At 39.5% G+C, this 14,893-nt stretch overlaps 1 protein-coding gene across 1 annotated transcript in view; it reads right to left on the bottom strand.

Moving 5' to 3' along the window:
* The window catches only part of ZZEF1 (zinc finger ZZ-type and EF-hand domain containing 1), a 135,343-nt gene that overhangs the window by 43,922 nt on the left and 76,528 nt on the right, over positions 1 to 14,893 (bottom strand). The window contains exons 27-32 of the mRNA XM_055132070.1: positions 11,506 to 11,585; positions 8,115 to 8,211; positions 6,159 to 6,624; positions 2,760 to 2,924; positions 1,139 to 1,258; positions 43 to 204 (exon numbers count right to left, since the gene is read on the bottom strand). Coding sequence (XP_054988045.1) covers positions 43 to 204; positions 1,139 to 1,258; positions 2,760 to 2,924; positions 6,159 to 6,624; positions 8,115 to 8,211; positions 11,506 to 11,585 — 1,090 coding nt within the window. The remainder of the gene's footprint in view (positions 1 to 42; positions 205 to 1,138; positions 1,259 to 2,759; positions 2,925 to 6,158; positions 6,625 to 8,114; positions 8,212 to 11,505; positions 11,586 to 14,893) is intronic.

The raw sequence follows: 14,893 nt of genomic DNA, 5'->3' as shown, positions 1-14,893 counted from the left end.
ATTATACTTCAGCATCTATAGAGCATAAGACTCTTTTCTTACCTGATCACACTGTCGTGGACACTTATATTTTCCTGTGACAGTTTCATGAGGAGTTCTGGTAATTGGATGTCAACAAAGAATGTGAGATCACTAGGTTCCCAGCCCATATCCAAAAGATGAAGCACAGCTGTCTGAACACAGGATAAGGCAGGCAGCAAGGACCTAACAAGGCAATAAAGGTGAAAATTATCAAAGCTGCCAGTCCCCAATGGAGATGACAGAAACAGAAACAGAAAGAGAAACAGAAACAATACAAGTCAGAAGCCTTATTCATAAGTGGGAAAGAGAAGGGAACTATAGATTGCTGGTTGGGTTCTTAAGTATTTCCTTTCTTCTCATATACTATATAAACTCTCTTCAAAGGATGGCTTAAGTAAAACAATTCTTGTAGCATACAGTAAGGTTTCTACCCCATCTAGGTGACTGTATACAGTACAGGTCTGAGTATACAAGACCTGTACTTTTATACAGATCCGAGTATAAATATGACCTGACAAAAAAACCAAACAAACACAACAACAGTATCAAATTAGTCAAGGTCATGCAATTTAGGACTATAAGAGAATCATTTAATGAAAAGTTTATCTGTTAACCATTTACTAAGGAGAAGATTGAGATATGACTTTTATATTAAGCTAGTTTTGTTTTGGGGTCATACCTGATGATGCTCAGGGGTTACTCCTGACTCTGCATTCAGGAATCACTCTTGGCAGACCTCAGGGGACAATAAGCGATGCCAGGGATCGAACCTGGGTCAGCCACGTGCAAGGCAAACACCATACCCACTATACTAACACTCTAGCCCTTTATTCAAATTTGAAAACTACACATTAACTCATCAAAACTGAAAATATCAGTTGACACATTCTGAGATAAACCAAGACCTACTTTAAACAAACCATAGAGATAAAAGCCTGGGAGAAACAATTTTGAACATGCATTCCATTTTAAAAAAGAAAAAAGGCTGAGGTCAGGGAGATAGCCCAGTAGCAGAGCACACACTTGCATGTGAGAGGCCCTAGGTTCAGTCATTATTACAACAAGCAAACAAAAGAAGAGAATTACTTATTTTCTGGATACTATAGTCATTCAGTACCTGTCATTCAGGCTGTTAAATTCTTTTATTGCTTTGACCAAAAACAGAACAAGCTGATAGTAAGTGTCTCGAATTTGCTTATGTAGATCTGCACCACAGCCTTCCAAGTGTCCAAAATAACTAGAAAGAGAGGAAATCACCAATACAGTTACTATAACAGCATAATCTACTTAACCATTATTCCTTACATGGAAAAGAAGCAAGCTGCATGAAGTGGCAAAGAGACTTAGGTATGTACACACTAGATCAACTTTAGAAAATAACTGGCAAGTGAGCAATCTGCCAGCATCAAGAAGGTTGCCCACACCAAAAGCATGACTTGATGATTATCCTTCTTGCTAAAAATCACCCATCCCACCATCACTTATGTGCCAGATACAGTGTTAAATACTTTTCATAAATTACCTTCTTCACAGGCATCCTTCCCCTCCCTTGCTAACTTTAGTATCATGTTCACAATTTTCCTCACCTTGATCCCAGTCATTTTGGGACTTCAACATCCATGGGAATTATGCCTCAGTTCTTTATTCTGAGTCCCCTGACTTCTTCATCTCCACCACCTTAGATGTCTGAGTCTGATGGTCATACCCTTGACCTTGTCATTACAACTATGCCATTACCTCTAAAGTCCTGACTTAAGAGAACCCTATTCTGACCCCAATCTCTCATTACACTATCTCCAAAACACACTCCCACATTATCCTTTCAATCCCAACCCCTACTCCTGCTACTGTTTCTATTCTTTGTTCCATACCCAGCTTAGATTCCATGATGCATCACCATAAACAAACATCAGCTCCCTTAATGCTTTCTCTCTCCATGAATCTGCCTGAGAAATAGTATACCATTACCAAAGTAACTGTATGTTGATGAAGGAATAACCACACAACTAAATCAACTAGTACAACTTGAAGTCCAAAATTATAATCCTCAAATAGGCCCTCAAATATTACAGGCAAGCCAATCAATGAGTTTTTTCAATTTTCACTATGTGAAACCTTCCTACCTGTGAGTAAACTGCTAAAACCTTATCCTAAAGTTTCACTATGAGCAGATGACTATCCCTATACTTCTGTTTACTTTTTGGGCCACACTGGTGATGCTCAAGGCTAACTCCTTGCCTTGTGTTCAGGGATTACCTCTGGTGGGTATGGGGGACAGTATGTGATGCTAGGGATTGAACTTGGATCTGCTGTATAAGAGGCAAGCAGCCTACTCACTGTACTATCTCTCCAACTTATACCGTATTTTTTAAAGGAGAAATTATCATTCAGAAATACCCTCATCTGAGCACCACAAAGTCTACAAATCAACTAGCATACCTATTACGCCTTTTCCTCCTGCTACCAGCAGATTTCTTTCTTCTCATGCATCTGCTATTGCAATATCCCATCTCTTTCTGAATCAAGTTTTCTTTGGTAACTGACTCATTCCTACTAGCACACACACCTACTCTAACTTACGAGCCCTGAAATTATTCCACATCTACTCTAAACACTATGCTATTCCACTTTCCTTTCAGGATAAATTTCTCACAATAATTGTTTCTTTCTTCATTTCATCTTTCTCCCATTTTCTTTTCAATTGTTTGTTTTCCCTATATACAAATAATTGTACTTACTTGGTAAACTCTTTTTGGCAGGACAGAAGCTCCAAGAGGAAAAGTATAAAGGGTGGGTGGAAGCAATGAGGCTGTCCAAGGGATTCTGAACAATACTGAATTATCCTCAGGGCTTCGAGGATGCTTTGGGCTTGGGCTTTCCTCAAGGAAAGAACCTTTATGACGCTGGAAAGAGAACACAAGTAATGAATGCTCAAAAAATTCTTGAGCTGGAACAAAAAGAAAACATATTTTCCATCCAAGTTCTATAATTTAAAAAAGAAAATATTCAGAGGCATCTGCAATATAATTCTGGAAGTATATCAACACCTGTTTATTATAGTTATCTTAATCCACAGCATTACAAATCTGTTCACAACAATTACCTAAAAGGGCAAAAGCCCATATTAAGAAACTATTAAGGTATAGCAGCACTATTCAAAATAGCCAGAATCTGAAAACAACCCGAGTGCCCAAGAACAGATGAGTGGATAAAGAAATATGGTACATTGAATGCTGACATTACAACTTACACAAATATTCAAAAATAAAAAATAAAGTGTGGGGCAACTTGGAGTACTTAATAATAATGTACCCATTTGTATTCACAAGATTTAAAGAAATGGAAGTAGAAATAAACAGGGCAAAAGAAGAAGCTAGAATTTAAAGATACTTGATCAAATGAGGATAATAGTAATCCAAGTAATAGTAATCTAAGTAATACAAAAATATGTTTTGGGGACTAAGAAGATAGTACAGAGGTTTGGGCACTTTCTTCCAAATAGCAGAGCCTGGTTGGATCCCCGAAACCAAAACAGTTCTCCCAAGCATTGCTAGCAGAGCTCCCTGAGCATGGAGTCACAGGACTAAGAACTGAGCATTGATAGCTGTGCCCACCCCCCATAAATGAATAAAAATGTACTCTTCAGGTCTGGAGAACATCACTATGTCTGTATGAACACCATACAGATATGGCTGTATATCACATAAATATACAGCCATATCTGTATATTTTGCCCAACCTTTCCAGAATTCACTTCTGAAGGGCTGAAGCAATGAGTTAGTAAAGTGTGTAGTACAGTGAGTAAGGCGCTTGTCTTAAATGCCGCCTATCAGAGTTCAATCCTCAGCACCCCATATGTTCATCCGAGCACCAGCAGGAAGGATCTCTAAGTATCATGTTGATGCTATGCCAGGACATTAGGACAAGCCTCTGGATGCTGCCCTGAAAGCAGGAAGCAGAACCGAGATCCCACTTTTACATTAAGTGGGCAAGCCAAACTTGTGAGTCCAGATGATCTGGAGAAATATGGCATGCTCTCATATGCCTGCCTGGTCACACATTATCTTGGCAGTACAAGGCAGCAGTTTCCCCCTATTTTACACATCCTTAATCTGGATTGACCTTCAAGTATCAGTATGAGCCTTCTCTTTGCCCTATGTATAACCAACCACACGAATGTGGCAGACATAATCTGTAGAGCCTACATGTCCAGCTCCATATCTTCCTCTGATGTTTTAATCATGACAACATAGCTTTGACAACATAGCTTTGACAAGATAATGTATACCCTGATGTCCTTTTGGCAAATGCTTATCCTATAGCTGTTTGTACTCTTGTTAGTGATTCTTTCTCTGTGATGAAGTCATTAAGATGTAATTGATAAAAAAAAATTAAAAAAAAGAAATATGGTACATCTACACAATGGAATACTATGCAGGTGTTAGAAAAAATGAAGTCATAAAATTTGGTTATAAATGGATGGACATGGAAAGTATCATGCTGAGTGAAATGAGTCAGAAGGAGAGGGACAGATATAGAATGACTGCATTCACTTGTGGTATATAAAAAATATATAGTAGAAGACTAATATCCAAGGCCAGGGAAAACAAGGGATAGGAGGACTGGTCAATGGTTGAAATCTACCACAATTGTATGTGGGATGGTGGGTAAGTAAAATAGAGAAGTGTGGGGCTGGAGCGAAAGCACAGCAGGTAGGGCGTTTGCCTTGAACTCGGCTGACCCGGGTTCGATTCCCAGCATCCCATATGGTCCCCTGAGCACTATCAGGGGTGATTCCTGAGTGCAGAGTCAGGAGTAACGCCTGTGCATCACCAGGTGTGACCCACAAAGAAAAAAAATAGAGAAGCAATCAGTATGACAATAATAGTTGGATATGATCATGCTGGACAAGATCTGAGTGTTAAAAGTAGGTGAACGGATATAAATGACAACCTTTCAGTATCTGTACCGCAAACCACAATACCCAAAAGTGGGGAGGGGAGAGAGAAGAGAAAAAGGAGAGAGAGAGAGAGAGAGAGAGAGAGAGAGAGAGAGAGAGAGAGAGAGAGAGAGAGAGAGAGAGAGAGAGAGAGAGAGAGAGAGAGAGAGAGAGAGAGAGAGAAAGAAAAAGCATCTGCCATGAAGACAGGCAGCAGGTAGAGGGTGGGGATGGGAGGTGATGGAAGGGAACCTGGGGACATTGGTGCTGAGAAATGTACACTGGTGGAAGGATAGGAGTTGGAACACTGTATGACTGAAACCTAATCATGAACAGCTTTGTAAGTTGTCTCACAGTGATTCAGTAAAACAAACTGGAAAGAAAAAAATTATGAAGATGCTAGATATTACATAGCCAGGAGTGACCCTGAGCACTGCCAGGTGTGGCCCAAACACCATACTCCCAAAATAAAAGAAATTAAGGGTTGGGGATACGGTTCAACAGCAGAATATATGCCTTATGTGAATGAGAACTGGGGTGAATCCTTAGCATCACAGAAAAATAATTCAAAAGGAATTTGGTATCTTTATTTTCTCACAAAGACAAAGTTTTAATTCTTAGAACAGGAAATTAAAACATGCCTCCAGAGATATAGATTCATGCTAAAATTAAACTTAGTCAGAAAATATGAAATCCTGGAGCTAGAGCAAGAGCACAGCGGGTAGCGTGTTTGCCTTGCATGCAGCAGACCCGGGTTTGATTCCCAGCATCCCATATGTGCATTTTGGGAGCACCTCCAGTAGTAAATCCAAAGTGCATGAGCCAGGAGTAATCCCTGAGCATCACTGGGTGTGACCCAAAAAAGAAAGAAAAAAAAAGAAAGAAAATATGAAATCCTAAGTTTTTAGGATTAACAGAAGACGAACTTGTGATAGCTACCAAACTTTTTTTCACCCAAATACTATAGTATAACAATATAATTTACAGACACTGTATTATAATGTACACTCTTAAATTAGAATAATATTTATTATGGAACAAAAAAATGACCCACTATTTTAACTGAACATTCTAAAACAAATCTTGATCTAGCTTTTGGCTCATTTTCAACATGAACTTCAAAATTCTAGGTAGATTGAGTACCTATAGTTTAAAAAAAAGAAAGTGCTAGCAGATATTACCAGACTGCCGGACTCACCTCTCATGTGAGAGTGACTGGTCTTTAATGAAGTCCATGACATCCTTCAGTACCGGGTATTTCTCTTTCATTGGGGGCACTGCTCTGACTTCCTCCATGGACCGAAAAGAGAGTAGCCGGAGTCGCCCTCGAGTGAAAGGAGGCCGCCTGGTGGGTGTGGAGGGTGATGAAGGCTCTTCAATCATGGCAGAGGTCACGTCTGGGGTCACGGGGCCATTACTGGCAGGCATCTTTGTCTGGACATCCACGCCAGAACTGTCTCCCGCAGCAGAGGAAGCTGCCTCCGTGGGAGATGGTGAAGCTTGGAAATGCTCTTCCACCACAGAGCTTGTCCTCGGGCGTTTGTCAAGTGGCTGCAGTTGAGCAGTTTCATCTGTAGTCACCATTCTGTCACAGTTTTCTTTAGAATTTATACCCACAGGCAGAAATTTCAATAACAGAATACTCTTCTGAATACATTCTTTTGCTAAGTGCAAAAAAAAGATAGTTAAAAAAGAAAATCAAAGGTAAATGTACTGCCTATTTTCAGAAAGAACATAATCTATACTTTTAAAAGTTTTATTAGGTACAGCAGGTAGGGTCCTTGCTTTGTGTGCAGCTGACCTGGATTCAATTCCTGGCACCCCAGATAATAGCATATATTCAATAAGTCAAAGTTAAAAAAAAAAGTTTATCAGGGTCAGAGAGTAGTATGGTGGGTAAGGCGCTTGCCTTGCCTGTGGCAAACTCGAGTTCAAGCCCTGTCACCCCATATGGTTTTCTGAGCCCCATGAAGGTGATCCCTGAGTGCAGAGCCAGAATTAAGCCCTGAGTAAGCAGCAACAAAAAAGTAAAAAACAACAACAAAGAAGGCTTATAATGTAAAAAGTCACTGTGATCATTTTAAAACATATCTCAAGACTAGTGTAAGGACTACTCCATCTACCCCTTACCTAACCTTTGGGACTGGACAGATGACTCAGTGGGCTTATACACACTTAGCATGCAGGTGGCCCAGGTGCAATGCCTGGGAACACTGCACATGGCTCACCAGTACAGTCTGGATGGCCTCCTAGCACTGAATTAGGAGAAGTCCTTAAGTACTGCTGGCTGTAGCCCAATATAACAAGCATAAAAAAGTGTCATCAATTCTATTAGTGTTTATCTCCACCCAATTCTTAGATCATTTCCATACAGATCCTAGTTATGACATTGTTCCTTAATAAAAACTTCCATGGGCTAGAGATAGTACAGTAGGTAAGGTGCTTGCCTTGCATGCAGCTGACCATGGTTCAATCCCCAGCACCTGTTATGGTCCCCTGAGCCTGCCACAAGTAAGCCCTGAGCACCACCAGGTATGGCTCAAAACCAAAAATAAAACTTCCATATTTTAAAAAATAATATAAAAATATCACCATGATGTCATTTAAAAAATTAACAGTAATTCTTTTATATTATTGACTACATTTTAAAAGTGTGAATATATTAAAAAATACAACAAGATATAACTCTAAAAGTGCCTTATTCCCCTTAGAGAAAAATTTAGAAAGCTACTTCATTCAAATCATGTCAATAAACAATTCTTCCTTTCTACCATTTTTTCTATTTGTTAAGGTTTTTTTTTTTTTTTTGCTTTTTGGGTCACACCCAGCGATGCTCAGGGGTTACTCCTGGCTTTGCACTCAGGAATTACTCCTGGCAGTGCTTGGGGGACCATATGGGATGCCGGGGATTGAACCCGGGTCAGCCGCGTGCAAGGCAAACGCCCTACCCGCTGTGCTATCGCTCCGGCCCCCCATTTTTTCTATTTGTGACAAAGTCTTAAAAACTATAGTTAGTGTCTATATTACATTCCCTAGAGCAATACTGTGCTGACTCAAATAATCTAGAAGAGAGGTCTCTGGTTTCTATGCATGAACCTAGAAGGTTCATCCTAGAAGGACGTTGTAGAACATCCCACGGTGTTATCACACTTACCCAAGATCTCAGGGTTTGCCTCTGCAGCAGCTTCCAATTCGCACTGATCTTCTGCCTCATTGCCCAGGCGCATCAGCAACTTCTGCTTCATCTCTAACTGGAGGATGGGAGGATTTGAACCACATAAATTATGCTGTCTGGACAAGACATCAGGGCAGCATGGGCAGTGAGAGCAAACTACTTTAAAAGCATAATTATGGGGGAACTTTCCAGTTTTTGCCCAGCCACTAAGGATACAGACTTGGCTAGTTCTGCTTGTCCTAGGAGTAGCCGGGCTTTGAAGCAGTATAGAGGTATGCTGATCAAATCACCTTCCTTTGGACTCTATGTTAGGTGATTTGTATCCACAACCTTGTTATTTCAAAGGTTCTTAAACACAAGTGCTGGAGGTGCTGTCCCCTAAAATTAACCTAGTGGCCATGAAGAAGCTGTACTCTATAAGGCACAGGAGTCTTGTTAGGGACACACAGAGATTTGTGAGATAGATCAGACCAAAATCTGATCTTTATTCTACTCTGACCAAGGGGTCACCTCTGAGTGAAGCTGAGATTGCAAGGCAGAGAATGGTGCTCCTGGTACCATACCAGGCAAGAATCACAGCCTGGGTCACAGGACTGACAGCTCAAGAAGGCTGTGTGGGACATATAAGAAGTGAAAAGTCTTGGGTTAGAGAAATAGTATACAATGGGTAAGTCATCTACAAGTCATCTACTTGCATGTAGATGACTCAAGTTCAATCCCCGGCATTGCATACGGTCCCCCGGCCCTACCAGGAGTGATCCGTTAGCTCAGAGTAAGCCCTGAGCATTAACAAATATGGCCCCCAAACAAACACATTCTTCAAAAAGCATACACAGCATTAAGTGAGAGATAACTGTATTGATTTTCTGCTGTAACAACCTCCTTGCACTGGAACTGGGGCTGTAGCTTTGCCTTGACTATGTGAGTCACTTGCCTTGCATATGTGACGTGCTGATTTCCACCACTGTTGCCAAAAGGAAAAGAAAACAACCTTGCATAAACTCAGACAAAACTGAGTTTATATTTTTCCGTAAGTTGAATTGCATTTCCCTGTCATGTAATACTGGAAATTCTCGACTGGAGAGATAGTACAAAGTTTAAGGAGCTTGCCTTGCATGCAGCCAATTTGTTGTGAAGGTCTTAGAAAGGCAGCATTTTGTTCATTTCTGTCCTTTGCTAAACCAGAAACAATCTACAATATATGTATTGTCAACTGTCAAATCATTTTTACTTAATCTAAGGCAGCTGACTATCAGATATCCTTTTTCGTGAACTTGACTTGGTTGCTCCTCACAACACGTTCTTCTATCTTCTGATGCTCTTCCTACTACCCTGACAACAATTTCCAGTTTCTTTTGAGAGCTCCTGTTCATTCTGATCTCTTTCTATCTATCCAATGTATCTTGGGCACCAACTATACTCTTAATAATTCTAAATTCTGTCCAATGCTGTTTCTTGAATAAATTTATATATTTTAAAAACTATTATCAATGACATAAAGTTGTTCTTATTTATTGTGATAATTTCAGAAAGTATCAGGGTTTTTATTGCTGTTGTTTCATTTTGTTTTTTTTTAGCCACACCTGTGGTGCTCAACGCTTACTCCTGGCTCTGCACTCAGAAATTATTCCTAGTGGTGCTAAGGAGACCATATGGGATGGTGGGGATCAAACCCAGGGGGAACATGTGCAGTTCAAGTGTCCTATCTGCTGAACAATTGCTCTATCCCAGTATCAGTTAATTAGGTTTGTTCATATTCTCAAACTAGATATCTTCACACTCAACAAGTCCTAAACCAAACTCCCAGATATAAGACCATTTCTTCTAGTCTGGTCAATGTTTCTAATGCCCACCAACTCACCCAAACTAGAAACATGGGAACACTCTTACATTTCATATTCATCTATTTATCACTAGCATCAAATACAGAGTCTAATATTTTATCTCCCAAGTAGTCACCCTCATCTTACTATTAGAATTAGTCTCCTGTTGTTAATCTCACTATCCATCCACTACCAAATGAAGAATTTTTTCTCAATTACTATACAATACTTACGATGTATGTGAATATATATTTTTTTAAATAATGACTTAAGAGGATTCATCTTCATGACTAAGAAATAAAAATAACACTCCTGAATTTGGTGTTTATTTCCAAGCATTTGTGAAATGTCAGTAAACATTTATGTAACATAGAGTTGGTTTATATTTGCTTTATATAAAGAATATCATGTTACATTCTACTATGACTTGTTTTTATTCCCTCATCCTCACACTTGTGAGAGCCATCAACATTGACATTTCTAGCTCTATTTAACTTACTTTCATTGTGCTACAGTATATTATATTAAAATAGAATTACATAGCAACATAATTTGGGGGAGGGGTGTGGTCACACCGGGCAGTGCTCAGGGCTTACTCCTAGCTCTGCACTAAAAGATCACTGTTGGCAGGGCTCGGGGAACCATACAGGGTGCTACAGATCAAACCTGGGTCGGCTGTGTGCGAGACAAGTACTATCAAGTATTCATCTACTGTACTATCTCTCTGGCCACCCCACCATTAATCTTTTTCTCCTTTCTCCAACTGGTGATTCTGTTGTTTTACCAGGTATTTTGCTACCACAATGTCATAGAACCACTTTTCTATAATTCAGACATGAGAGGCCTGTTCCCTGCCTGAAAGAGTCAAAGGCTGCCCAGTATCTAAATCAGTCTTTCCCAAAATGGGTACTATTGTCCCCTAGGAAGGATCCAGGGGAGAGATAGTAATTTTAAGTGCAACTTGGGAGGTTCTTTACACTTGTTCTATCAAATAAGGAACATTTCCGGTATGGGGGAATTGCTAAGTATGGGCTCTCTGATCCAAAGGAATGCTTTTCTTCCTATTCTGTAGTACAATGGGGTTACTGAAGGATGTAAGCTGGGGGTTGGGCTGGAGTGAGGAATTGTAACAATTCCTGCCTACTGTGAACATTCTCAGTAATCACTAAACTATTGCTTTAAGGGTTCTAAATTATTTTATACCCATTCATGATGGTGAACTTTATTTTTCACAACAGTAAACATTAGATTTAAAAATAAATTGTGAAGATGGGGCTGAAGTGATAGTACATAGTACAGTGGGTAGGGCATTTGCCTTGTATGTGGCCAGCACAGGTTCGATCCCTGGCATCCTATAATGGTCCCCTAAGCACTGACAGGAGAATTCCTGAGTACAGAGCCAGAAGTAAGCCTAGTACTGCTGTGTATGGTCCAACATTTCTCTCCCAAATAATAACTCTGAAAATTATAATTTTGAGACTGTAATTCCATGATATTGAGGGGAAACTAAAAATACAAAAAAATCACACAAAAAGGAAAAATCTTACCATCCATATTCGAATCCCATCTGCTAAGGCATACACCTTTGCAAATTCTTCACTCAGGGCTGCCTTGCCCCCACTATTTACTGGGGAAAGGAGAGAGGAAATTATATTCAGTCAACACAAGTAACTACTGCAACATTAAGCACAAAGTAGTTCTACATCTCAGAAAGAAAGAGCCCTGCCCTGAGACTCACATATTGCTGATGCAATAGAGAACAGAGGGAAAAATTCTCTGTAAGTCACAACATCAATACTCTGCAGTACTGCTCTGAGTTATTTCAAATTAAAAACTCCTGAAATGGACACACTATTAAGTGAAGAAAGCATTAAAAACACAATGTAAAAAACCATACCACACACACACAAATTTGAGAGACAATATTAAAATTAAAGAAAAGACATAAATTTCATGATATATAGCAATTAAAAAAGGCAAAATTGTCTTATTTTTAAAGAACACATTATTGAAAATTAAAAAATAAGACATTGAAACAGTATACATTATTAAAACCATAATGATTATAAACATACCTAGATATAAAAATCAAAAATATATTTATATATATTTATAAATATATGTGTATATATTTATACATGTATATATGTTCAAAAATAAGATGCTAAGTGGTCAGATTATAACTGATAATTATTTTAAGCTTTCCTGGACTTTTTGAGCTTCTACATGAGAGGCTATTATTTTCATGATTAAAAAATATTGTTTTTTATTTAATAGTATAGCAGCTAGGACGATAGCTTTGCACATGGCCAACCTGGGTGCGATCCCCAACATCCCATGTGGTCTCCTGACCCCATCAAGAATGATTCCTGAGTTCAGAGCCAGGAGTAACCCCTCGCACCTCCAGATAGGGCTCAAAATAACCCAAAAACAAACAAAAAAATTCTTTTTTAAAGATAGACCTAGCAGGCTTGCCCCTTCTCTTCATGCAAAAACCAAAGGATAATAAACTAAAATAGTGTGAAGTCCTCTGTTGAACCAATGTGTAATGTAGTGAATATTTTCTGAATACATAGAATGTTACTGGGCTCTACACCAAGCTCTGGGAATTCAACAGACTTAAATCCCGTCCTGCTTTCAAGCAACTTATACAGTCCAACTGAGTAACTGTCTATACATTTTTGACCCAAAATGGTGACCAATTTTATTTTTTTAATTTATATTTTATAGGTGTTACACCTAGTGGTGCAGGGTGGTGGGATACTGTGCAGGACTTGAACTCAAAAGTCCTGCACCTGCCAGGCACATATTCTACCACTGAAGCTAATTCTCCACCTCAAAAGTGACCAATTTTAGACAGGATACATAAATTAGCTAGACAAAGACCACTATTATTCTTAGTCCCGAAAACCCATAAACAGTTATTAGAGGTAGGAAAGAAAGAATAGAGAAAAACTGTCTCCATTTCAAAGTAAGAACTACAGGTAATCTAGAAACAACCCTGATTCAGGGAAATATTTCTAGTTCTAGTGTGTTTCTCCATATGTTATGTGATATCTGAACATGATTTGATAAGACTTCCCAACAGAAAACCTTACATATAAAACTGAGGCAAGTGAAGTAACATCAATTTTTTAACTCTCTTTCAAGCTTCATACCTTGAAACATATATACTATACTATACCAGCTTTAAATTTACTGAAAGTTTGATAGGTAACAAATCTAAACTTCTTACTAAAATATAAAATATATACTTTTTTTTTTTTTGCTTTTTGGGTCATACCCGGTGATGCACAGGGGTTACTCCTGGCTCTGCACTCAGGAATTGCTCCTAGCGGTGCTCAGGGAAACCACATGGGATGCTAGGAATTGAACCCGGGTTGGCCATGTGCAAAGCAAACTCGCTGTGCTATCACTCCAGCCCTATACTGATTCTTTTTTCAAATTCAATATAGGTCACCTTAGCCCATCCTCTTGCAGAGATATACTCTTCCACATGAATGTTTTTCCTTAAATTACTCCAATCCTCTCCCCAAAGTAGCTTTAGCAGCTTTCTTAAAGCACGTATAAAGAATAGAGGAAGTAAATGAAATGTTCTTAAAACCAGGGAATAAATTCAGAGAACTAAAGAATTCAGCAATAAAGGTGTAGTGATATTAACAATAACATGAGTGGCAGTCATCATGGTTTTAATAATGTAGATACTAAAGGAAATAACAGGTGCTCTGCTTATTTCACCTGCACCACAGAAAGAACATATATACTGCCCAGGTGCTTGGGAAAACCCATTACTTCATTATTAAGGAGATCTGAGCAGCTCTGTCCCTGAAAGATTATGAACAGAGACTCTCTTTTCTTGTGGATCCTATCAGATTTCAGCCCTAATACACAAAAACGATGTTCCTGGGGGACATGAGGAAAAGAAATGGTGAAGAACAATAATAAAGAAAAATGAACAGGGATGATGTTACAAAGAAGTTGCAAGTCCAGAGGCAAGAATTAATATCCATGTCTTTCTCTGTGATATCTAAGTATCTGAGATTTCTTTCTTCCTCCTCTCTGCTTCTGTTTTCTCCTCCCCATGACGTCCCCCATACCAGTACTTGGCTGTGCTCAGGGATCACTCTTGGCAGGGCTCAGGGGACTATATGACTTGTCGAGACTGAACCTGGGTTGACCGCATGCAAGAAAAATGCCTTCCCCGCTGTACTGTCCCTCCAGTTCTTCTCTCTCTATATTCAGTTATTTAGGTTTTGGGGCCACACCTGGCAGTGTTCAGGGCTTATTTCTAGCTCTGAGTTCAGAGATCACTCCTGATAGGCTTGGGGGACCATATGGGGTGCCAGGGATTGAACCTGCAGTGGCCACATGCAAGGCAAATGCATTACTCGCTGTATTATCACCTGGGCCACACCCAGTGTCACTCCTGGCAGAGCTAAGCCCTCAAGTTCAGGCCTGATGGTTTTGGTGCTTGGGTCTGGCAATGCTTGGGTACCACCAGGGTTGCACCAGGATCTGCTTGGGGAGTCATTCGGTGCTGAAACTGGAACTCAGGGCTTTGAACATTCTAGCCCTATTTATCTCCCCAACCCAAATTTTTATATCTGAGTAGGTATTATAACCCAAGTAAAGGTTTATTTTCACTGGCTTTTTGGGCAGTTTTCCATAAAAAATTTGTTTAATGATTTGTTTTTTTTGGGGGGGACAGCAAGCAGTGCCTATGGCCTTACTCCTGGCTCTGTACTCTAGTCTCACTCCAGGAGATGTTTGGAGGATCATATGTGGTGCTGAAGATATAATATGGGTTGGGTTCATGCAAGACAAGAACCCTCCATGGGAATTTTGGATAATCACAAATTATCTGCTAGTTAATTATGAAACACAAGCCTACTTGCCATGTATCATAATTTGCTAAATATAAAGTGATTGAAATCT

The sequence above is a fragment of the Sorex araneus genome, chromosome 3, assembly GCF_027595985.1.
Source record: "Sorex araneus isolate mSorAra2 chromosome 3, mSorAra2.pri, whole genome shotgun sequence".
Classification (NCBI taxonomy): Eukaryota; Metazoa; Chordata; class Mammalia; order Eulipotyphla; family Soricidae; genus Sorex; species Sorex araneus.
This window is presented reverse-complemented; position numbering and strand designations above follow the sequence as displayed.